Below are 25,862 nucleotides of genomic sequence, written 5' to 3' on the forward strand. Positions count from 1 at the left end.
AAAAGTTGAAATTTAAAATGCATAGTTACATACAATGCAGTTCCAGTGAAAGAAGATTACTCATTATTTGTTTTCATAACACACATACATACGGAGCAATGAAAAGGAATCAATTTAGTGGTTTCCAAAGTTTAGCTGGCTTGATTAAGCAGCCTGCCAGATGCATAAGTCCAATCAAATTTTTTTATTGCCAACAAATATTTGCCACTTGATTGGGAAGTAAGACCAAAAAGGTTGAACTCAGGTCACAATGCTCACCTGTTCTCCTGAATGATCTGGTTGGTGTGCTGAGTGATGACACCGGAGAAGCTGAGCGCTTGGCTGATGCTCTGACCAATGGCATCTTGAGACGATATCACCAAGTTCTCAACAGATTTTCTCCTGTAATACATTATAATCATTGATTTTAATTTTATTTTTAATTACCTAGTTATATTGTGGCTTTATTTCAGCCATCTATCCATATATTCCAACAACATTTTTAACAACTGTTGTCCTAGATTTATAAATTACCTTAAATCATTGCATTGTGTGACAAAACTATCAAAACTTAATATTTCATAAATTTTAACTAAACACTAATTGACAGACAGCAACACTGACCGAGTGGCACACATTCTTCTCATTCTTGTGCACGGCACGGCACCAGATGTTCAGTAACCAAATGACTTGTCTCAATTGTAATAGATAATGTGAAATCAATAAATTTATTTAATTCAGAATGGTAAAACAAAATAAGAAAAACACATGACAGGAAAAATGTTTTAACCATGTTTGCGTAAAATTGAGTACACAGTAAATAAAAATTATTTGACTGGTGTATTTGCAGCAGTTCAACGGGTAGACACTAATCGATGGGGGTTCCCCCAGTTTATTCAATATAATGGTTGCCAACTTGAGGACTAAAATATTTTAAAAATGATTCATTTTTAATTGAGTATCGTAATCACTATGGTCCCATGAAACCATAATGCCATGAGCTACAGTCAATAAAGTTTAATATACAACTGCATTAGTTTTATCAGTGATTGCGATTCAACAAAAAGTTTATTTTGGCTGATTTACAGATGAACAGTTGCTTCAGCTTTCCAAGGTTACTAGAGATAATTAGAAAGTTATTAAGTCGTAAAAATCCATAAACGGGGACTGAATAGCAAAGACAAAATGAAAAAAAAGTGCTATGATAATATAATTAATGGGCAATTGGATTTAGGCTCAGTTAAACACATAAGCAACGATTCGATGATACTGCGGCAAATAATGAGTGAAGTTAAACGACTTATTACTGTGGACAATAAAGTAGATCCCAGATCAAATAGAGAACATTGACCTCTCAACTATCGAAACGCAATGACACGTGATAACTTCTCAAATGCAAAATAAACAAATCTATTGCGCCTGTATACGTGCAAAACGCAGTAATCGCTCTATAATTAGAGAAAGCACAAATAATACTGACATGGAAATAGCGATGTTGCGGCTGTCCAATTCCGAAGTACTCATGTTAACATATAAAACACTAGATTACGTTTGCTTCGTCTACACACGAGCTAACGTAAACAGCTGCGATTTTCACTATCATTATCTGATTTGACGAATTCTCTTACAAAATACTTGCAAAGAAAGAATGTAAACGATTGATTTGATTCGGTGGATTGTAATGACATTTCGCAAGTACCAGTTGCCAGCTTAGAGAATAGGTTGCCAGCTGGGAAATATCACATAACTTACATATGTGTTACCATTATCTATTTAAATGTGTCGTCACGTAATTCCTGGCCCGACCATGGCGGAAAATTAAAACGCGAATGTAGCATAAATATGCTGTTTTATAAGTGCCTTTCAATGCCACGAATCCCAAAAAGTGTGCCTTTCTTTTTTTTTTGAGTAATTTTATATTTTAGCGTGGTTAGGCTGGCAGGGATTTACCTGGCCCGACCACGTCCATCTAGTTAACCGTCAATAATGTGATATTTTTTACTATACCAATAAAATGTGTCTAAATTGTGCTTATGGAATTGAATAAGAGCACGTCTATATCTATCTATTTACATATTGAAACTAACATTTCTTTATGCACCAGATACTCAGATAGTCGTCTACGTAAATGCTCCCAATCGGTCCATGTAATTACAAGGAGACTGTCATGTTGTTTGAGATCATCAAAGTTAAAAGGTTTTATGACAAAAAATAGATTTTTTGCTCCTCCAGAGCAACAGACAATCTTTTTCCGCGCTTCATAATTTCAATTGCTGTAATTACATATACACAAATATATATGTCTAGCCGTCCCTTATCAGTGTTTCGATTCTGTAAGAGACGTCAAAAAACTCACGTCGGATTTCGCGCGGATATGGCCAATTTGCATTCTGTAAAACTCACTCGAACACTAGCGTTACACTTGCGGGTGCGTCGGCGAGTTGAACTAAACTCACCCCGAAATTTTGACAAATATGTATGAGATGACGTGCAAATTTGCATTCTGTAAGAAAAACGTCAAAAATCTTACGTGAGTTTTTTGAAAGATCCACTAGCGCTAGCCAAGTGATTGCAGGGCGAGGTGGAACTCCCTTGACAATGTCGAAATTCCGCTGAGTGAGTTTTAAGACTAGAGTCTAGCGATCCCATTTAAAAAAAAATAGTATATAGCACATGCTATCTATTATAATCATACATGCAGATTTTTCCTGAAAAACTGTGCATTGGCAAAAATACTAAGAAAAGCCATCAAGATCGGATAATATTTAGGGGTAGAAAAATGTTTTAGCTTTTTGTATAAACATGTCGGGTGGCCGAGTGGTCGATAGACATTCTTCTTAAGTATGTAGATAAGCCATGAGGTACCGATTTTACAACGGTTTTCACATAGCCGGTGTAATACAGGTGTTTCTCCAGTTAAACTATTTTTTTAATTTTTTTGTGTCTTCTTTTCGTCACTCGGTGCTAACCCAATCATCGGTTTATTGCACTGTATGTAAAACAAAAGACTGTCGCTGTCAGCTGTCATTTCCAAGTCATAGTGACTGACAGATCGAATAGAAATACTACATCAACACGTGAGGTTATTTTTATTTATCGCGTGTTCAATAAATGAATAAATGTGCAATTTTAAGTATAAATAATGGCAGACGAAAGTGCATTTGACAAAAAGAAAGTTCACCGTGCAAAACATGCAGGACGGAAAGCAGAGAAGAAGAAAAAGAAAAATCAAATAGACCAGTCTAATCTAAGCGCGCGACAGCGAAACCCGAAGGCTTTCGCTATTCAGTCTGCTGTTCGCGCTGAGAGGCAATTCAGACGGCGAGAAGATGTTATTGCGAAGAAGCAGCACATTCCTCAGGTGGATAAAACACCTCTGGAACCGCCTCCTATCGTTGTGGCTGTTGTCGGCCCTCCCCGTGTCGGCAAGACCACTCTCATCAATAATCTAATCAAGAGCTTCATAAAAACCAACGTAACAAGCACCAATGGCCCTATAACCATCGTGACGTCCAAGAAACGACGCCTCACTTTAATAGAGTGTAATAATGACGTAAACTCCATGATAGACATCGCGAAATGCGCTGATCTTGTCCTATTACTTTGTGACGCTAGTTTTGGCTTTGAGATGGAAATATTCGAGTTCTTGAATATCTGTCAAGTTCATGGGATGCCTAAAATTATGGGTGTGTTGACACATCTTGATATGATAAAGAATTCAAAGACATTGAAAACTACAAAGAAAACTTTGAAACATCGATTTTGGACTGAAGTGTACCCTGGTGCTAAACTATTTTATCTTTCCGGTATTGTCCATGGAGAGTATTTGAGGAATGAAATTAAAAATTTGTCTAGATTTATTTCTGTGATGAAGTTCCGGCCTCTAAGCTGGAGGACCACTCATGCATATGTGTTGGGGGACAGAATGGAGGACATTACGAGTCAAGAGCTGATCAGAAAAGATGAGAAGGTCAACAGAGATGTTGTACTTTATGGATATGTACGGGGTGTGCCTCTCATGAAGGAGTCTATGGTTCATATTGCAGGTTAGACATTGTTTATTATTAGACATTGTTTTTGTTCACATCCACACAGTAAAATTACTTATTATATGAATAAAATTATAAAAAGTAAAATATAATTTATTCTTTGTAATTACAAAAATAAAGCAGTGTTCATGTGGGTTTCATTACTTGTTACATTAATATATCTGATTTTCATTATGTAAAACTGTAATAGTACACTTTCTTATTTCAGGTGTTGGAGATATGAAAATTAGTGAATTATCATATTTACCAGATCCATGTCCTTTACCTAGTAGTGAGAAAAAGAGACACTTGATGGAAAGAGAGAGACAAATATATGCTCCATTCTCAGGTGTTGGAGGTATTGTTTATGATAAAGATGCAGTGTATATTGAACTGAAGGGATCCCATTCACACAAACAGGAAGACGAAGAGACAAATGAGAAGAAAGCTTTACTCAAAAATGTAGTGGAGACTAAAGAAACAGTTGATGAACAGATGCAGGAGTCAGGATTCAAATTGTTCAGTGGTGGGGCTGTCATATATCCTGACATGCTGAAAGATGATGAATACCTACAACAAAATAAGAATACCCAAATAGACAACGCTAATAGTTCAGATGACTCTGATTCGGAAGGCAATGATTCCGATGCAGATAATGACAGTGGTATAGATCAAAGTGAGAGGGAGGCTACAGAAAATACTAAACTTCCATGGGACAATGATAATTCAGATGTTGAAGATCAAGAGAAATCGAATGAAGATAATACTGAAGATGAAAAGGAAAACTCTGATGGTGAAGAATTTGGAATGAAGTGGAAACAGAAGTTAGGAGAAAAAGCTACTGAAGCCTACTTTGAAAGGCAGAAAACATCCAAGAATATAATGAAGCTTGTTTATGGTGAATTTGAGATTGGAAATAAAACCAAGGAGCAAAAAGAGGAATCAGATAATGATAGTGATGAAGAAGAAATAGGCGGTTTATTCAAAAAGGTAACTACTACACAGAAGAAAAAACAGAAAGAAAAAGAGAGGCTTGATGTTGATGAGTGCTCATTCTTTTATGCATTGGATAAACCTAACCTCAGGGATTGGACCAGTGAGAACAACAAACAGTATCTAATCAATTGTTTTGTTACTGGGAAGAGATCAGCCGATGAAGATGCCTCTGAATTGTTGAAATTGGACGATGCCAGTGATGGAGATGATGAAGAGCTTTTTGGAGATTTTGAGGATTTAGAAACTGGTGAGAAACACATGGCTGAAGAGAGTACAGAGTCCAAAGAGAAAGCTGGAGATAAACGTAAGGCAGAACCTACTAAATCTGAGATCCTAGAAAAAAAGATGAAATTAAAAGCAAAATTTGATGCAGAATATGACAATCCAGATGATCATAGGATTAAAGGAGACCATTCTTATTATGAGAATTTGAAAGCAGAAGCTCTCAAACAGTCGGAATTAAATAAATCTGTTTTTGATAACTTAGATACTGGTCTTAGAATTGAAGTTGAAGGATTTAGACCAGGCTTGTACGTTAGAATGTTATTCAAAAACATGCCATCAGAATTTGTGTGTAATTTCGATGCAAGTTATCCAATCCTTATCGGAGCCCTAAATATGGCTGAGCAAAACATTGGATTTGTGTCTTGCAAAGTGAAGAAACACAGATGGTACAAAAAGATACTGAAGACGAATGATCCGCTTATCATTTCATTGGGTTGGAGGAGATTCCAGACTTTACCAATATACTCTAAAATAGAGGACGATTTGAAATGTAGGTATCTAAAGTACACACCGGAACATGTTACTTGTAATATGCATTTCTATGGCCCTGTGACCCCCCAGAACACAGGTTTCCTAGCCTTACAAACAGTTAATAATGATCCTAATGAAATTAAACCTTTAGGCTTTCGAATAGCAGCTACAGGAAGTGTTAATGAAATAAATAAATCTACACAAATTGTAAAGAAACTGAAATTAGTAGGTACACCACTGAAGATTTACAAAAAGACTGCTTTCATAAAAGATATGTTTACAAGCTCACTAGAAGTGGCTAAATTCGAAGGCGCGAGAGTAAAAACTGTATCGGGAATCAGAGGGCAGATAAAAAAGGCTTTGAATAAGCCAGAAGGAGCTTTTCGTGCTACTTTCGAAGATAAAATCTTAATGAGCGACATCGTTTTTTGCCGTACGTGGTTCAAAGTGGATGTTACAAAATTCTACGCACCGGTTGTGAATTTGTTGATGCCAATAGATGCAAAAAATGCATGGCAAGGAATGAAGACCAAGGGTCAGCTCAAGAGGGAACGAAACATTAAGAACGACGCGAATACCGATTCAATGTACGCAGAAGTAACAAGACAGCCTAAGGTCTTCAAGCCCCTGATCATACCTAAGACACTACAAAAAGGTTTACCATACAGATTTAAGCCTAAGGAGAAATCTACAACATTATCAGGCAAGAATCCTAAAGACAAATTCAGAGACAGAGTGGCAGTGGTGAAGAGTCCTTACGAACAGAAGGTCACGAGTGTGATGAAGATGTTAAAGACGAATTATGCGAAGAAACAAGAATTGCAGAAGGAAGCCACAGCCGAAAGGTTAAAGGCGCATAAAAAGCAGCAGGACGAGGAAGAATGGAGGCGGATAAAAAGACAGAAAGAGTTGAAGAAGAAGATTTGTAGACAGCTGAGCAAAATGGGTAACAAAAAGCAACCTCAAATGTGATAGATTTTGCTGTAAGAGAAGGTGTTAAATAAAACAATGCCGTATATCGTGTAAATTGTATTTACTTCTTATCATTATGCATAACGTATGTCGTCATCGCACGTTTGATAAATATTTTTACAAGGGTTACACAGTATTTCAGATTACATTGGTCAAAATAACTTCGTCTAGGTTAACAATTTATCTGTTGCCTCGCGTGGAAGCTGGCTGACTGAAGCCGGAATGTTGAGCTATAACCGATAATCTGACAGACTGGGATAGTACAAATCGTTATATACTCCCTAAAGAAGCTATGCAACACATTTATGCAAAATTATATACATTCGAAATTTCACTAACGATCTATTTTACATTAATTTCTTAACGTGAAGGTAACTTTACTCTTTGGTAGCGCGAGCCACTCGGACGACCGCGTGACGTCGTGTGGAATGTTGCGATATAAAATTATTCTAGTTATTTATTGTTCGCGTCCCAGACACGGCCGGCGCAGGCGAGGGAAACTTCTTCTTGGCCATTCATTATGTACTTTTATTTCAATAGACTGTTGCAATCAGACTTAGTGATGCCACTCGATAAGCAACTATCGATATCGCCAATAATTCGGCATGGCTAAGTAGAATAATCACCTTGACGAAGAAGTATGGTTATAAGGACATTTTTTGTTTTCAGGAGGGTTTTGTGGTTTCCTTTGTCCCTTTTGTGAAAGTCTTTTTTATGGTATTTCGTACATCAACGTACATACGTTATATTTCCCCATACTGCGCCGCCATATTTGCAACAGTCGATAATTGGCACTTGTGGAGGTTGTGGTTGCTGACGTGCGGCGGTCCAACGCACGCTACTCACGAGCTAGATAACCGACCCGTATATACTGACGACAGAAGGAAATACGCATCATACATTTTCTATATTCTTCTTTGCCAGAACCGAGCCCCTTCAATAGATTAATCAAAAGTACAGGGCGTTTGGGATAGTCGAGGAGATTATTAATAATAATAATTTTCTATATTGTTTTAATAGCAGATTTTGAATGTTATGAGCTCAAGAACTATCTATTCGTTACGTACGAAACTGCATATAATTATGAATGTGTTTTTAATATTGGCAAAAAAAATGTCGGATGTGTATTTTCTTCATATGGCGACAGAAATAACCGTCCCGTAAATACATAATTGCATTTATAAAATTTATATAGACGCTATATATAATTTAGTATAATGAAACGACGTGATGTGTATGAATGATATATACGTGAGGCGCAAGGCTAGCCGGCGATACAAAATCTATTGCTCTGGGTTCGCGGAGACTGATGGCGGTATCGGGATCAATTAATTAGTTTATGAATGGCTTTGTTGTGCGTTTTAGTTCACATTCCACATGCATTTTATGTTATTGAATAATACGACACAGGTATGGAACGCTTATTTTATTCTACGCGATTTAAAGTCTTAAACTAAGCATATGTAAAATTCATATTAAAATTCAAACTTAACTACACAAAATGCCAAATCATGTCGAAAACGAAACTTGACTAGCAACGCAAACAAATTTTATCCACTTCAAAAAAAAATTATGACGTGAATTATGTATAAAAACATTTGTCATTTATTGTAATTAATATAGATAAATTTATCCTAATCCCGTCACCAATCCACGCCTATCTCCCGGCCTACATTCGCCGCCAGTAAGTTACCCAAGTCTCACGTTACCTCCCTGGCTATCTCACGCGACCCAAATAGCCACAACGCTCAATATTACATCGAATCGATTTATCGAATACAAAATCGGTCGGCTACTTTAAACTCTATCCATGGACTTATTCACTTCGAAATACGAGGTTAATATTAATTTGAAAAACATATCATCAATTTTGTATTAATTAATTACAAAGCCAGAAAGTGCATTTTCTTGTATATCTTTCCAGAAATAAATAAGTCCACGTACAGAATATGTTATATAAATTACAATCACACCGGTGGCCACACGTTTAATCGCCTAATTTTTATTAATACTGTTACGCAAATATACTATACATAATTACTTATTTGGGAAACCCTATTTAAACATAAGCAGCTCATTCTTTTTCCAAAGTAAAAAACACATGTGATAATACACGACAACAGTAAAGTATACACGATTATGAGGTAATATTCTCCATAACCAATAAAAAATGATATAGCTTCACTAGTATATAACTTAGGTCCTAGTTAATAAATAAAGCATTAAAAATAATAAAAAATCTAGTCGTCTGAACACATCCTAGCTAAATATTGCTACAATCAATTACTACATGATAAAAACGCTAGTATACAAATCATATTTACAATGTAGATATTCGCTACTGATAGATTCCACCAAATTAAATAGGTTAGCTATACAATTTTAAATTTTATCTCTTTAGCTATAATTCGCGGCGTTTCGCTCGGGAAATGTAACTTCATTATTGCTGTAAGTTTGTCGCGGCATAAATATATCTATTTAATTAGTTAAAAATAATTATTTACTATAATAAAGATTGTCACAAATTATTACTAAGTACAACAGCGTAGAAAAACGCTGAAATAAAATAAACTTATAAATCTTTGTTCGTAATAAATTCATTTACCGAGCGATGGCGTCGAAATCGAATTGAGCTACTGCAGCGCCACTCCGACCCGCCATGTTGCGGGCGCTAACGGAACTAGCGCTGTACTAACCCAAACAATTGTATATGTATACGCTTTTAACAAAAATATACCTAGCTAAATTTCAGTTGATGTCGGCTATTAGCTATTACAATGTAGTTAATAAAATAGAAGATTACAAAACAACTTTAACACTGTACATAAGACTAGTGTGTGCCCTCGTATGTCCATCACATACAGATTAGAAGCAATTAAGCATATTGCCGCTATGTAACAGTGTCGAATCTGGTAGCTATCCCCCTCGCACATTGCAAAGATTTCAGAAATCCATACATCGAAATAATAGCCTTATTGTAAATGATATAGACAGGTAGCCGGCGATGGCTAGACCTTGGCTATAATATTCATAAAGTCTGACAGAAAGATTAACGAGTATAGTTTGGATCTTGAGGAGGTATAAAATAATGTTTTACTTTAAAATACAGTAGTTTAGCAAAAAAAACTCTTAGGTACAATATTAAACATCTTCCATTGCAAAACAATGAACCAAAAAGTCTTTCAAAATCTTGCAAAGTACGAACGAAACAACCGCCGAAAGCGACTATCCTCAGTGTCCCGTAACTTATTAAAGCGTTCATGTGACTGGTTACACGACCACATATAGAGGTATGCCGTAGCGCGAAACCTGCACGGAGCAGTCTACATATAGCTATATATATATACATACCTCGACGAGGCACTTGATACAGTGAGATAGACATATCTCCGTCTAACAACATACAAACACTTAGGCATTCTTGAAATTCGAATCACATTTCAAGACATTTCTTCTAGAATTTCCACAAGTTAAAGCAAATACTTTCTTTAGTCTCATGCTGTCTCTTCCTTGACAGAGATAGCATTAGACGACCGTCTCTGCTTCAGCTTTTGAATATTCACTTTAAACTATCGATTCGCTGCGTCACACCATATTACAACTATGATTTGTTACTGCTAAAAATAACTTTTTTTTGTACTGCACTTGGGAAAATACATATTGTTATAACTGTTTTGGAAAAGATTAGTAATGTTGCAAAAACACGAATACGAATCGTAATTGAAAACATAACTTTAGAGTGAAAGAGACAGAAAGTATTAATTAAGTGATTTTGAAAGTATTTTCTATATGTTTAATGAAAGACACTGAAACTTGTTAAACTCTGTAATAAAGTTATTCCTAGCAGCGGAATATTGCCCTACACATATTAGTTAACTTTAACTAATATTTGGCATCAGAGTATGACGATGTCGAATGCGGTCGTGCCTTATGGAAAAAAATAACAGTAAAAAAAAAGAAAAAGTAGATACAAAATTATTTTGTATTTAAAACACACACATAAAAATATGTATGTCACATCATTAGATGAACTCTCACATCTCTTCTCCCTCTCTTGTGAAGTGTGTTAGCGCTATAACACTGTTCTTTTCAATAATGTACAATTATCAATTGACCTTCAAATCATACAACACATTGTAAAAATAACGTAGTACATAACAGAAATGAATTCATAGAAAATTGTCACTGATATAATACTGGTTTCTATATTCAAATCCATTAAAAAATAATTGATTTTTCCAACTGGCACCACCCGCACTGTATAACTATTATGACAATAAATACGGAGTACACTTTAAGTACATAGTAAACCTACCATTATCAGAGCACTTTGTATTTCATATAATTATTATATCAAGCAACTTTAGCTACAACTCGTTAAACATAGTTCATATACACAGTGGAAACTTTATTGTATCAACAACACTTTTTTTTTTCAATTTCTCCAAACATGGCAACACTTTGAAAAAATTAAAACGAGTTCTGGGAGGATTGGGAATTTGTACTAGCTATTTCATAATAACTTGAGTTGCCATGTTTAAAGAGAGAAAACTTGACGGGAAATCTGTAAAAAATGTCACACTTCTGGTGTGCATTGCCTTTTGATAATCGGTAAAAATCTCGAGAGATTCCGCAATCAATAAATGGCAATATTGGAACTCATCACCTTTAGAACATGCTTTGGACAAGTTTTGTATGGCATAGTCACAAATAATTGCAGCAGTAATTCCTTACAACAAATTAACTTTGTTAATATTAAATCCATTAATCTTTATTTGATCAAAAACTTCATAATCGATATCTTAACATCGTTATTTTTCGATTTTCACTTGCACACACCTGCAAGACTTTAAACACAGCTAAACAGGACATTTACCCGCGTACCTACTACTAATATATCAATGTGAACTCATGACTCAATACGAATGAACACAATTCCTTTATATTAACGAGACTTTTACGCATAAGATTCTTCATGCATGCAGGAAATGGCGAATACGATCACTGTAAAAACAAAATTATAACAAACATTACCAACGAAACGTGTCCAAAACTGTCCTACTGCACCCCGGCGGTAGTACGGGCGGTAGTACGTGCGGTAGCACCGTCCTAGTTGAGCGTGGAGTGTCAGGAGGCGGAGTGGTCGAGGTGCGGCGCACGCGCCAGGCGCTCGGTTCCCACCGACACCAGGTTGCTGAACTCCACTTCGAGGATTTGACGCGCCTGGAATCAGATTATAGATGTAAATATATATGAATGGACAAATCACACAGATGAGTTGGCCCCAAAGTAAGTTCGAGACTTCTGGGTTACTATCTATATTAATATATTAATAATTATAATCAGCACTCGGATCACAATCATAACCTGTTTTGATATACCTTTTGACTATGTACATTATGTACTTTTATATATTATTAGAAAGAAAAATAACATTGTAAGAAACAATAATGGTAAGCCGATCTGGCATGATAGGGAGCAACACTGTTCAAATGAGTTTCTTTCGACATTTCTTCTCAGCAGTGGTCGTTCCGAAATGCCAGTAGTTTCTAGCTTGTGAGAAATAACTATAAATATAAAGATTGACGAGAAAAATTGCCTGTGAAGGTCTAATTTCTGAATAAATGATTTGAATTTGAATTTAATAACATATGCATATTTATATAAACATCCAAGATTCAGGCCAATCTGAAAAAGTTCATTTTCCATCTTGACCCGACCGGGGATCGACCCCAAGTGTAGCAGTCCGGCGTTATGGCCACGAAGGTCGTCAAATATAGACGATGGTCGACAAAGATGCAGATAAGTAGATGAAGGAGCTGAGCTGACTTGACTACAGCAACAGCGCAGACACCTCACGATAAAAAGGCCCTGTCAACAGGCTTAACTGCGGAAAATTGTCGTCTTGGGAATAGCATAATAATATTTATGTGTAAGTAACAACAAAATAAAATCTAGGGAATCGATTGTTATGACATTTATTACACGGGCAGAATATAACCTTGAGAAATACATAGAGTACTTTTTATCGCGAAATTCCCACGGGAGCGAAGGCCCGGGGCGCAGCTAGTCATCGTCCATAATAATTTTCCTCACCTGTGTGTTCTGCGTGGGTATCTGCAGCGCCAGCGCCATGCTGTTCGCGTCGAAGTTGTCGTCCAGCGCGATCAGAGCGCCGTGCACACCGCTCTCCACTAAGTTATTCGCGTATTCCTGTCGACAAGGTCGACTATTAGACAATGCTTTCTAAATAGCTAGCTTCATCTTCTCCGAAGGACCAATACGACGCATAGTTTCTTTTTACTTTTCAGCACAACATTACTACTCTCTGTTTTATGTTAATCTTGTTTCGCTCACCGGTTGAACGGAATGGAATAGATCCCTTAATGGGATAAGTTCGCCGTTGCCTTTAAGTTATTCTTAAATTTTTGTACAATTTTTTTGTGTCTTATTATGTGCAATAAAGTTATTTCAAACAAACCAACGCGACTGATAGAGAATTTTCTGTGGCGTTATACATATCCTTTAGTGCTTTTAGCAAAAAGTCCGCCTATACTTTTATGCCAGCCAAGCCACACTGTCGTCGAACAGTTCGCCAAACTTGAGCGGATTCGGTATACATTGCTGGTTTTTCATTGCGGCAAATAAAATCACTAGTACTAATGATTGATGATTGTCATGTACACCGCATTCGTTTCGTTCGGCGACAATGTGTAATTGGCATTACAAATAGTATTTTACGCAATAAAGAGAAAGTTTCACTAGATTCAATTTGTAGTTTTTAAAGGCACAGTTGTTTGAGTTCACCTTGAGGTTGATGCCGACGAGCCACCGCTGCAGACGCTCGTTGCTCCACACCAGCACGTCGCGGCAGCCTAGCTCCGCCGCGCGGCGTCTCTCCTCCAGCACGCGCACGCTGTACCCCACGCGCTTGAGGCACGCCACGCCGAAGTGCAGCGACGTTCTGTGACAACGTGCGCAATCGAGAACCTCCATATTTTTTTGATGTTCAGATGGCGAAGTTTGCATAGCAACATCGAGTCGATTCGAAGTGAGACGCAGCTAACCAATTACATTGGCGGTGTGGTTGTCGTCGCGTCACAATGGCGCACTACGAATGGTTAGCTGCGTATCTCTGAGAATCGACTCGATTGGGAGATGTAAATAATAGAAATATAAGAGGTTTAATATAAGCTTTTTTTTTCAATAAAATAAATATATTCAAAATAAAAATAAATGTTCAAAATAAATCACACAGATTGAGCTGGCCCCAAAGTAAGTTTGAGACTTGTGTTATGGGATACGAACTGAATGATACTGTACTATATTTTATATCGTATACATATATAGATAAACATCCAAGAGACAAGTCAATCTGAAAAAGTTCATTTTCCATATTGGCCTAAACCGAGGCTCGAACTCGGGACCTCCAGTGTAGCCGTCCAACGTGACGACCATCAGGTCGTCCCGTTCAATAGTATAACAAAGTACACAAGTAAATGGTCAACAAGTTGACACAAACAGAATCAACACTCCGAATAATCCTCTAACCTGTGGAAACTGTCGACCATCTTGAGCTGCGTCCGCAGGTCCCTCTTGGTGAGGTGCTCCAGCATCCGCGCGTCCACGAGGCACTCCATGAACGTCGTCCTATATTGCGGTAGACCTATCGAATACCCAATATTTATAATTTCCATGAAGAAACAATTAAATTATAATATACTAACGCACCGTCCCGGCTTCGCTCGGATAAAAATATAATAAATTATAAACCTAAATTTTTCTCAGGAATCATACGATTTATTGGTGGTCTAGTATAAGCATTTTTGAAAAAATACTAAATAAAATAAAATTTGACGTGAAAAAGTGCCTGCAATTTCTGAAAAAAGTCTTGACTGACTTCAAATAGTTTAGGAGGCAGTGATAGACAGAGAGAGGGAGAGAGAGAGAGAGAGAGAGAGACGGTACCCAGAGAAGGCAGCCACACGTTGCCGATCCACTCGTGGTTCATGTCCCCGAAGGCGAGCGCGGCGCAGGCGGTGCCGCGCGGCGCGGACGGCGACGTCAGCGACACCATCTCCTGGATCGCCAGCCGCAGCTTCAGCCGGTGCAGCGGGTTACTGATGCCTGCCGGCGATTGACGTCATTCAGCTCGGGGGAAATCAAACATGGGGAACCACACAAATTAAACTGAGACCTATTTGAAACACTGGTGACACGAAGTCACACGATCACTATTAGGTATGTACTTGTTAGCGTTATGTCTTACTTATGTAATATATTGTGAGCGTGTCTATTTTGTAATATCAACGACGGGCGGTCTTAAAAATTGATTGTATCTTTTTAAGCCCGCCGCACATACAGTTGTCCGACGGTCTCGTCAGAGGCGACACAGGCGTCAGCGTTGAGCATCGGATTCATTCATATCGAGTGCGTTATTACTAATCCTGGTCTACTAATAGATGAGTTTGCGCCGCACTATTTAGGAAGAAATTGGGCATAAACCCACCACTACAGGTGTCAGATTTAATTCAAATCGCCTAAAGTCACCTGACATGAGTTTTTCACCGGAGCTAGATATGATGTAACAGCTTACCGATCTCCCTCTGTATCTCCTGGTCGGAGAGCGCGGACATGATGGCGCCGGACTTGACGTTGGCGCGACAAGCGGCCACATACCAGGCGGGCATGCCCACCCACAGCTCCAGCCAGGCCACCACGGTGGGCCCGTTCCACAGCGCGAACGGCGTGCCCGCGCGCATGGCCTCGCCCAGCAACTCGTGCCGGTAGTCCCGGTCTCTGCACACGGGCGAGACAGGGGTGGCCAAATGTTTCAGAAAAAAAAACGATATAAATCAGCGATATTTTTTAATATCCATTTTCGAGATTTATTTTCAGATATCAAATTCCTATCAAAATCGATATATTTTTCCAATCTAAAATATCGATATTTTTTAGTCAATATTTATCGATATATATATATCGATAAATATTGACTAAAAAATATCGATATTTTAGATATATTTTTCCATTTGCCCATTCCTACTTTGTTTACCATCTTATCCGTTAAAGAGTTAAAACTTTGCTGACATCCAAGCAAACGGGCTACTGCCCGTTTGCCATTCTGGTAGTAAAAAAAAAATTCGTGTTGACTGACTTGGTCTTGGTACGAGCGTAGTCCTGCAGGGGCGGGAGCGGCGCGTGAGGCGTCGCGGACGTCGCGTCCGTCGGCGTCGTGTCGTCGGCAAGGGAGGACAGCCCCAGGCTCGACGCGGACGACAGTGAGCGGGAACCACCCGCTTGGAGCTGTAAGGGACATTTATGATTTAGATTCGAATCCCACTCGGGCCTTAGGTATATTTATATACCAATCTGACTCATAAGTAAGACTATACATATAGGTATAGTAGTTTTCATAGAAAGGAACCTTCGCAACGAATACTTGATTCTTCTTTTCAAAATAGCTGATACAACAAAGACGACCCCTCGTGCAGCTCCATCAAATCCGGAACCTATGACCTGAAACTCTCTCTCATCTTAGCATTTTTCCGGTTTCTTTCTCAATCGTTAAGCGTCGGAGCCCAGATAACCTAGAAATCTTTTGATAAAATGCTGTACTTAAATACTGAACACTTACTGGCATACCAACTTTCTCTTTTTTACTAAAGAATCTTCCCAACGAGCTCTTGATTCCTCTCTTCTTTTGCTGGTGCATTGAGGCTATCGAAACGGCTGACGCGGCAGAGGCGACCCCTCGCGGCAGTCCGGGCGAAGCTCCGCCGAACCCGGCGCCCAGGGAACCCAGCGCGCCGAGGGATTCCTGCGACGAACTGCTGCTGGTGGTAAGGTAGCGTGTCGTCAGTGAATGTGTGTGAGAGTGTCAAAAACGGGGGGTAGAAAGTAGCTAGCTACATTACTTAGCCAAAAGGAAATGTGGTATCATTTGATGGCCAACTACTGGTCAGAACTGCTATAGTATATGTGTGACCATGTGAGTGACATGGTAAGATGGTGCAAACGAAGACGCGAGAACATTGATACTCAGGTTTCACGGTGTTTGGACGCGATTAACGCTTGAGTCTATTTGGTGCATTGCATGTGACAGAAATCACTTGAATTTCCCGTCAATAATAATATATATTATCTGTGCCACATAGGCGTGAAACTATCTAGCATCGAATAACTTACATAAAATGGAATTACTGTAGCCATCGGGATATCTACATCATAAGAGGGAATCACACAGAAAAAATAAACGTACCGTTATGATCCTTGTTATAAAAAACGTTGAATGAGACCGCAGTAACTGTAGTAATTCCATTTTATTAATAAACATTTATTAATATGTAGTTTTATATGTAAATATTTGTGTGAAAAATTCGCCGAATTACAACAAACGTAGTTCAAAATATGGAGTCCAAAATATATTAGATAAAAATAATACGCGCCTTTGAAAGGAAATTCTTTAGTTAAAACTTAATTGAACACGGAAAATATATTCTTGTATACAGAACTTTATGTAAAATAAATGCTTCGAATCCGATTTCTTTATATCTAAAAGTTTATAAAAACATTTTAATTCTTAAATATAACTGGCAGATTTAACAAGGCACGGATGGTGTAAGAGATAGCTATCGTAATATCTATATAAATTGGATTTCATGCACAGCCTATGCGGCGCGTAGTTTAACTGTGCGTCGGGGCAATCGCACCATGGTGTGCGGTACGGTTGCCCGGGCTGTTGACCGTGTGGGTACAGGTTCAGTGCCGGTAATGATGTAGGTTTGGATATGCACCTGTGTATTGGAAACCGGGCGAGGCTTCCCGACATCATTGAAGTCCTGGCGGCGTGCGAGGGAGAAAGAAGATGAAATGGCATATTAAATATAGTTAGTATGTTTTTTAAACTATCAAGAAACAAAAATGCTCTCTAAAACACGTAGTTCATTATAAATGCAATGTTAAAACTAAACAAAAAACAAAATAGGATCATGAACATACTAGTCTTCAGATAAAATAGTTTTTTTTTTAATTCACTATGCAACAGATTCTTACATATTTTTATATATACATATTCTTATATATTATAAAACAAAGTCCGCTGCCGCGTCTGTTTTTCTGTCTGATAAACTCAAAAACTACTGCACGGATTTTCATGCGGTTTTAATCAATAGATACGTGTGATTCCTGAAGAAGGTTTAGGTGTATGTAATGCATTTACCCAAGTATTTATTTATATAATAGGAAACAGAAAAAGCTTTGCCCAGCAATGGGACACAAATTAGGCTTAAAAACTACGTATACTGAAAAGTCATTGATTTAAAACTCACTCGTCCAACTGAGGCTGGTAATGCGTTCTCAGTCTATCTCTTTCTGCGTGTAGCACCCGCGCCGCTCTCTCCAGCCGCAGCGATCGCGCCGTGAGCGGGGACTCCGCCCCCTCCCCGCCCACCCCTGACACGCCCTCTTCGCATAGCTGCAACTGTAATACGTCTCTGTTAGATTCACAACTCCTCATTAACCCCCGAATCAAGTAGAGGTATGTATGAAGTTGTAAATTTTGATTTAGTTTTTTTTTAAGATGACAATAGTCTGTTCTTAGCTATGGTTCAATGTAGGGGTTTTTATTTAATACATGTGAAAATGTGTTCAGTTTGTTCTTTCTTCTTCCACAATGAAACGGTGTATAGGATTAACTCTAGTTTCATGATTCTTTTTTTTTAAATTAACGACAAGTGTGAACAGTTTTGTGACTAACATACGACCTTAAAAAATAAGTCCTTAAAACTATGACATATTGAGTAAGACATTGGTTAAATAAATAAAAGTTTAGTACCGAGTTAATAAGGATCACGTGATGCTTTTATCTACTGAAGTTAACTGTACATTGCCTAAAAGGAATAGCTTATTATAATGTCAACTAAAAAGCCATGTAACTACAAGCACAAGTGATGAAGATATCTATGCTATGACATATGAGCGCGGCCTCACTGCTGCGTCGCGTTGCACTCCGTCAACGGATCAAGTATTATATGCCAATATTGCAGTGCAGCGACGTACGTCAATGTCAAATTTATATGTAAAACGACTACGCAGCGCAACGCAACCTTGAGGTCGCACTTAAACTATTATATTAGTAATTCTATTCACAACGGTACTTACAGTATAATAACAATTTATTTCAGAACTACGTGTTAATAAAAACTTCATTGTAACTAGTGTATATACAATATAACAAATTAAGAGATACCGACTACTATAATTTTATATATTAAAAAATACTACAATTTCAAAATATTTTGTGTACGAGTATTACTTTAAAAATTAATATTTATACACATTCGAAATGTAAAAACAAGGCATACTATTTAATAGATAAGTAGAAAGGATAGACAGGGACGTGGGTTCAATTCCCGCTCGATTCCAGAATGTATTTTTGTTTCATTGCTCTTTTTAAAAACATATAAATAGTCGTATTGATTTTTTAAGTCGGTGAATTGGAGTTTGTTCAAAATACAATTGAGGCCACATCACAATATTGTTAATACAACATATTATATTCCGTGTCAATCTCAACTTTGACGTTGGCAAAATCATCGTTTTGGCGGACGTTGTAACCATGACACTTAAAAAAAAAGATCGTTTGTTACCAAATTAAGCTCGAACTGCCTAAATAGGATGGGTGAGGTTCATGCTTCATTGCTCAGTTGCGCTCCGTTGCCACGACGCAGCACGTTGTAGCTGCGTAGTTTTTTATATGTTTTGACACTGACGTACGTCGAAATTTCATATAATTCCTACGTTGTCTGTCGATGGACGTTAAAATGACGGTGCGCGACTGAGCAATGAGACACGGCTTGCAGCACACAGCGATAATATTACCATTAACAACCTTAATACACTTTAAAACTTTTAAAACATTGATTCAAGCGTGGAATGTCCAAGCTATTGCAGAATTCGTGAAATCTCGTGCTTTGATAGCGCGCTCTGTGCGGGTAGCGTGTATACACACGAGAACCAACGGGTACATTGGATAAAGGATTTCAGAGAAAAAGAAACATATTTTTTATTTGCGCAAACGGTACATCGTTAAAATACATAAGAGATATTAGATGCCAATTTAAATTTTTCTCTGAAATTATGCTCGATGCTTATGTGTAAAGCACATTTCAATACATATTCAGTGCTAAGACCACATTTGGGAGATACCAAAGGCAAATATTGGGTACAGAAACAACTTCGCTAGCAGTAGGATACAATAGGACACAAGTAAGTGGTTGGGGAAAAACGGGAATTTTGCAGGCACAAATAATTTCACACGGGCACAACGCTATCTCGCTCATACACACGATAGCACAAGTGATTACAGAGGACGTTGTGACCGACCTGACTGCTGGGGAGGCTGTCGGCGGCGGGTGGGGCGCGGTAGTGGTGCGCGGGGGACATCGACGCAGGCGCCTGCCGCCACCACGTAATAATATACACAGGTAATAAAACTACTTGTCTGTCTTACAAAGATAGACATCTAATTATATTCAGGGTGTGTTTCACCACTTTCTGATAAAATATATCGTAGTGTGACAGATAAATTAACTACTAGATAAATCTACCTGAAGTTATTTAGCAGTTAGCCCTACCCAACTCTTGTGAAACACAATTTTTGACGTTCTATGTTCTATATATTACATTTTCAGATACCTCATCTGCAAGCAGTGAAACCTCCGTCCTCCGTCTAAAACCATATCTCAGTTTGTTTTTAACACTTTCGCGGACGCACGACTTCTATTATAGCAGTCGTAACAATTATCAACTTTTGCGTTTCGTCGAGCGTCCACGATAGTGTTAAACTTTCGCGCTTCGTACATAACATATACGACAACGGGTCAATCCACCCCGATGGCGGGGTGTCGTGACCTTGATACGGTTGGCCGTATCAAGTCTAGTGCAAGAATTTTTCGAAATGGAGTAATATAAAACAAATGAGTAGGTTCTGCAGCACGTACCGTGTGGTACTTGTGGTTGTGGTGGAGCGGCAGCGCGTGGTGCAGCAGCGCGTGCGCCGCGGGCGGCGGAGACAGCCGCCGCGACACCACGTTCATGTGCTCGTAGCTGCCCACCTACACCAGTTGGTTAGTTAGTTGCCCGACACCGGCCATTGTTAGTCGATAATATACGATGAGATGTAACGAGCGATAGTTCGTCTTGGAATAGAATATATATGTATGAATAGAATACATATGTTTACTTAGAACGCTACAGACACACACATATAATATCTTCATTTATTTACTAGTTGCCCGTCACGGCTTCGTGCGCGTAAAACGATAAAATGTAGATACAGAAAGTTTCGTCTGTCTCTGTGCCGAATTTCATCAAAATCGGTTCAGTAGTTTTGAAATTTATACATCACAAACAAAAGTACAAATCTTTTCTCTTTATAATATTACTATGATAGTATAACTAGTATGCATTTATTTAACTTTATATATGCTGTCATACTCGAAATATTACTTCGAATGCTAAGTGCATATAAAACATGATGTTCTGCCGAAATTAGCTGTTATTTCTTTTAAAACCCCACGGATTTTATTATAGAAGTAAAGTATATAGAAAGACAATCCACTTTGAAAAAGGAATAATTTGTAATAACGATATTATTTTCATAAACCATTATTTTCCTAATCACGTTTAGGTAACACGTAAATTATAAAAGATTTTTGACAGCGTCATTATCGACTAAAATAACCATTATAAAACTCATGATTATGAAACCAGCTGTATAGAATTGTATATTAATATATTACCAATACCAAAGAAAGGAAAATAGAAGCAATATTCAGGAATGTATTAAAGCCAAATGAATCAGCATAATATAAAAATGGGAAACATCACCAAAAAGTCTTGACGCAATACAACACTATGTCAAAATAAGTCGTAAAAAGTATATATGTACTGTCACTTGAGAAAGCGTCATTAAGTAAAGCGTTTTGCGTCAAGACCTAAAAAATGAAATATTTGCAAAAACCCCCTCAAGTTTTAAATTATATAGTACATCTTATAACCATATTCTCAAGATAATCCAGCAAATAGATAGTCTATCTAAACTATAGAGAGAAGGAAGTAAATGAGGCGCTGTGTCCTGTTGGCAGGCAACACTGGGTATCTCAACCAACCTTGAGCATTCTATTTGGTATTGCCATTGCAAAAAATGGTGGTTCGATAAACTTTACACTATAAAGACTGACTGTACATGACACTTGGACTAAGAAAGAGGATAGCCGTCCCCAAGTAATATTAATTACAATTAGTTATTGGGAATATACAAAGTCTCATCGAGGCAATAAGCGGGTTTGAGAGTTGACAGCAATTTGCTCAGCGTGTTTCGCAGGGTTCTCTATTTTTATACATACAATTTTATGTCATAATTTAACATGGCATACTTTTATTTGTCATAATAATAGTTACGCACAATATTAATTTGGAATAACGTTTTAGGGACAATTTTTTACGCATACCTACCATAAGCATAACAATTTTTAAGCATAATATTCTAAAGCATATTGGCGGCTTATGGAGCCATCCCGCCGCACGCTAACCTACTGCTAAATTATAGCTTTATGCAAATCAAAATTATGTTAAAATACATTAGCCTAAACTATAATTATGCTTATTGAAAAGGTATGCAAAAAAACAAGTATGTCAAAATATTATTATGTCAAAAAAATTAAATTAGGATAAAAAAAATATGCAAAAAAAAAAGGTATCCCGTTTTGCAGACGCTCCTTGAAAAAATTACTTTTGTTTATAGTTTAAATGAAAAAAAGAAGTATAGTACGTACCCTGGACTCCAACTCCTCCGCCCTGGCCTCGGTGCTCTGCTTCTCCTCCTGTATGAGCCTGATCTCCGTGTTGATGGCGTCCAGCTGCTCCTGCAGCATCAGCGCCAGCGCCGCCGCGTCCGTGTGCCCGCCTTCCACGCCGCCTTCTGACTCTTCGCCCTGCGGATATATCATTCAGACTCTTGTTATACTCCTATATATATATATATATATATATATATATATATATATATATATATATATATATATATATATATATATATATATATATATATATATATATATATATATATATATATATATATATCATTGTTATATTACTGATAAAAAATATATACATAAATTTATGTTTGAATGAGTTTCTTTCGGCATTTCTTCTCTGCAGTGGTCGTTCCGAAATGCTAGTAGTTTGTAACTTTGGTAAATATCATTTAGAATCTGTGAAGGCCCAATTTCTAAATAAATTATTTGATTTTGATTTTATAACACACACAACTGGGTAATATTAATTGAATAGTTTGCCATTTCACACGTAAGCTGATAAAGTGCCTCACGATGTTTTCAAATGAAACAGAGCGAGCGAGAAGATGTAAAAGAAGCAAAATTTCTCTATACTTGAACATGAGTCAGATTAACACTCATGTACATATATACATAAAACAAAATGACGGTAGTTACCTCCGCGTCGCTGGAGACGTCGAACGGCTGTTGAACATTGGCAAGCGCGTGCGCTTGCTGAAGCTTCTCCCACGACCCGTCCAACTAGAAATAATTCATATTAATTATCTGTAGCTTCCTTCATGTACATAATACAGGTCTTAGATTTCAAACAGTAGTTATTTGTTAGACAAATTAAAAAACTCGTAACTTTCAATATTCGTTTCGCTACAATTTTTGAACGGCGTAGCCGATTTAGATCAAACATATCTAAGAACCACCGCATGAAAATTAGCCATCAACAAACCGCATCCAAATCGGTTCACCCATTGATGAGCTACGGTGTCACGTACACAGACAGACAGACACACTTAGGGGTCAAAATTATGACACCTATCTTTTAGCGTCGGGAGTTAAAAATAGAAAAACAAAATAGTATTTTCCTCGTAAATGACAGTAACCTTGGGCTGGAAGAGTCCAACGTTGGTTGGCTGGTGTGCGGCGGGGGACAGGGAGCGGGTGAGGGCGTCCGTCTGTTGGATGTTGAACGCGATCTCCTGCTCGAGCATTTGGCGCTTTAACTGGAAACAAACACAATCTTGTTGGTAACTGCGACTTGAAAAATAACCGCGTAAAAATCTGATTTAATAAAATTTCAACGATGTTATGTTTTTCAAATGTCTGTACGTGTAAAACCTTAATTAATAAACCCGGGTTAAAACCACCTGGGTTAAAATATCGCACATAAAACAATCTGCTATTTATGTCAGCGTTCTATAGGACATTTACATCGTTATGTATCGAATCTTTTAGACACACATCCTTTTCATATAGAAGAGTACGATTGTAATGTTTTGTATGCTAATGATAACAAATATAAAAAAATCCAGTCAGTAATTTTCATACGATGCTTAGACCCGAACATAGTACAATAAAATCTGTGCGTACGAATTAAAAGGCGAAGGCTAGTTTAATACCTGTTCGGTCTCCATCCGCCACTTCGCCAGCTCCTTGAGTATGTCCTGCTTCTCCGCCATGAGCTCGTCTGCGTACTTCCTCGTCTTCTCCAACTCCTGCGTCAGCGCGTTTTTCTCGTCCAACGCGTGCATCCGTTCTTTTAGGTGGACTTGTAACCTGACCATCAAATTCATTAGCTTTTTCTATGACTTTTCATGATTCGTAGTTTTTCTTTTCATATAAAAAAATACAATCTAATTTGCTATTCTACACATCTTAACTCTATGTAATCGCCAAGCAACACGATACAGTACAGTAGCGTTATGTAGCGAAATCGAACATAGAGTTAACATTTTATAGAAACGATATTAAAACTAAAAAAAGGAAATTCATATTTATTACGTTTAGACAAAAGTCATAGACAGCAGTAACCGTCACCTGTCATTGCTCTCGGACAGAAGCTTGTCGACGGTGGCGGACAGCCTGGTGTTGTGGTCCTCGTTCATCCTCAGCCTCTGGTTGAGCCTCATGAGCTCCGCGTTCTTGTCGTCCACGCTCGCCTCCAGCCGCTGGATGCGGTCCTCGGCTGAGCCGTGCCGCTCCTGCGCCTGCCGGAAACCCTTATCGTATTAGAACTGCTTTTGTTTGACGTACATCTTTATCATGACTTCATTTACTTTGTCAGGATCGAGGCAAGTGGAAATCACTAGCCTCTGACTACCGCTATGGGAAACAGGTGCGTTAATATGTATGTTACATACATACATAGTCATCAGTCATCAGTTTCATCATCGTTACCAGTCTATAGCAGTCCAGTCTACTGGACATATGCATAGGAGATCCTGACGCCTTTGTCTACACTTAGTACATTCATTTAATTTCTGCGTAACAAAATGATTGCTCATAAAACATATTCAAGGTTTTATGTAAACGTAAATAATTATGTAGGCATTAAAATTTGTGAAAATATTTTATGTCTTAGTCATATAAAATGATTAAATTCGAAGATTACTTAAGAACATTTTGTGAATATAAAATGTATCAAAAACTTCCATGTCTCTGACAGAATCATGGATATCAATCTAATTATAAAAACACAATGATTAAGCATAAGCATGAGTTTTAAACCGCACGTACTGCGTTCACTCGCATTTCTTGCAATTAACTGAAATCAACAAAATTACTCATTTCTGAAACAAATATTCTCTCCGGTCATTTTTGCAACTAAGTTAACAGGACATTGAAAATGTGTGATCACAGTGGAACAAAAACGCGGGCGAAAAAGTGACAAAAATCCATTCTGACACAACATTTTTCAGTTCTCATAAATACTGTTTATTAAATTAAAAAATTTTATAAATTACATGTCTTATAAACAAAGCACTAAGTATCACATTGATTATTATTACGTATATACCTAGGTACAATCTTAAGTTTCCTCTGTATATGGTGCAGACTTCATCTACCTATCTACGCCGAGTTATCCCCGCTACCCACCTGGTTCAGCGCCTCCATCCTGGCCTTGAGTTGCTCTTCCATTTCTGGTAGAGACGACATCTGCGCCAGCTTCTGCGTTGACAACTCTAGTTTCTCCTCAATGGCGGCGATCTTCTCCTCTTGGAGCTGTGAATGATATTTACAATGTCATGCGTGGCGTGTGGTTGCTAGGTGGATAATT

The 25,862-nt window shown here is 37.8% G+C and overlaps 3 protein-coding genes across 15 annotated transcripts in view; 1 reads left to right on the forward strand and 2 right to left on the reverse strand.

Annotated features, from left to right (window-relative positions):
- GramD1B (GRAM domain containing 1B) overlaps positions 1 to 1,687 on the reverse strand; it is a 40,271-nt gene extending 38,584 nt beyond the window's left edge. For 3 of the 5 annotated variants that reach the window (XM_053749069.2, XM_053749068.2, XM_053749064.2), the window contains exons 1-2: positions 1,460 to 1,686; positions 259 to 381 (exon numbers count right to left, since the gene is read on the reverse strand). In XM_053749069.2, the coding sequence (XP_053605044.1) occupies positions 259 to 381; positions 1,460 to 1,503 (167 nt within the window). In that variant the 5' untranslated portion in view covers positions 1,504 to 1,686. Of the gene's footprint in view, positions 1 to 258; positions 382 to 603; positions 754 to 1,459 lie in introns of those variants that run through there. The other 2 variants (XM_053749065.2, XM_053749067.2) reach the window with 2 other exon arrangements.
- Positions 1,688 to 3,016: 1,329 nt separating this feature from the next.
- On the forward strand, positions 3,017 to 6,786 carry LOC128672128 (uncharacterized protein). The gene is made up of 2 exons (XM_053749063.2): positions 3,017 to 4,025; positions 4,237 to 6,786. The coding sequence occupies exons 1-2, from the start codon at positions 3,122 to 3,124 to the stop codon at positions 6,729 to 6,731; spliced, it is 3,399 nt and encodes a 1,132-aa protein (XP_053605038.1). The 5' UTR covers positions 3,017 to 3,121; the 3' UTR covers positions 6,732 to 6,786.
- Positions 6,774 to 25,862, reverse strand: part of Liprin-alpha — a 129,790-nt gene continuing 110,701 nt past the window's right edge. For 3 of the 9 annotated variants that reach the window (XM_053749060.1, XM_053749054.1, XM_064436097.1), the window contains 18 exons: positions 25,682 to 25,807; positions 24,623 to 24,792; positions 24,205 to 24,361; positions 23,689 to 23,808; positions 23,249 to 23,332; positions 22,571 to 22,729; positions 20,735 to 20,848; positions 20,118 to 20,189; positions 18,062 to 18,213; positions 17,528 to 17,572; positions 16,369 to 16,567; positions 15,889 to 16,037; positions 15,328 to 15,530; positions 14,700 to 14,858; positions 14,283 to 14,397; positions 13,539 to 13,695; positions 12,828 to 12,944; positions 6,774 to 11,954 (listed from right to left, as the gene is read on the reverse strand). In XM_053749060.1, the coding sequence (XP_053605035.1) occupies positions 11,859 to 11,954; positions 12,828 to 12,944; positions 13,539 to 13,695; positions 14,283 to 14,397; positions 14,700 to 14,858; positions 15,328 to 15,530; positions 15,889 to 16,037; positions 16,369 to 16,567; positions 17,528 to 17,572; positions 18,062 to 18,213; positions 20,118 to 20,189; positions 20,735 to 20,848; positions 22,571 to 22,729; positions 23,249 to 23,332; positions 23,689 to 23,808; positions 24,205 to 24,361; positions 24,623 to 24,792; positions 25,682 to 25,807 (2,394 nt within the window). In that variant the 3' untranslated portion in view covers positions 6,774 to 11,858. The remainder of the gene's footprint in view (positions 11,955 to 12,827; positions 12,945 to 13,538; positions 13,696 to 14,282; positions 14,398 to 14,699; positions 14,859 to 15,327; positions 15,531 to 15,888; positions 16,038 to 16,368; positions 16,568 to 17,527; positions 17,573 to 18,061; positions 18,214 to 20,117; positions 20,190 to 20,734; positions 20,849 to 22,570; positions 22,730 to 23,248; positions 23,333 to 23,688; positions 23,809 to 24,204; positions 24,362 to 24,622; positions 24,793 to 25,681; positions 25,808 to 25,862) is intronic. The other 6 variants (XM_053749056.1, XM_053749055.1, XM_053749061.1 and 3 more) reach the window with 6 other exon arrangements.

Source organism: Plodia interpunctella, chromosome 8 (genome assembly GCF_027563975.2).
Source record: "Plodia interpunctella isolate USDA-ARS_2022_Savannah chromosome 8, ilPloInte3.2, whole genome shotgun sequence".
In the NCBI taxonomy this organism is placed as follows: Eukaryota; Metazoa; Arthropoda; class Insecta; order Lepidoptera; family Pyralidae; genus Plodia; species Plodia interpunctella.

What these genes read in the sequence shown, in the direction of transcription:
- LOC128672128 (XM_053749063.2), top strand. Translation starts at nt 3,122, where the DNA reads ATGGCAGACGAAAGTGCATTTGACAAAAAGAAAGTTCACCGTGCAAAA. An exon ending in GTCTATGGTTCATATTGCAG is followed by an intron (nt 4,026 to 4,236) that starts GTTAGACATTGT and finishes TTCTTATTTCAG; the next exon opens with GTGTTGGAGATATGAAAATT.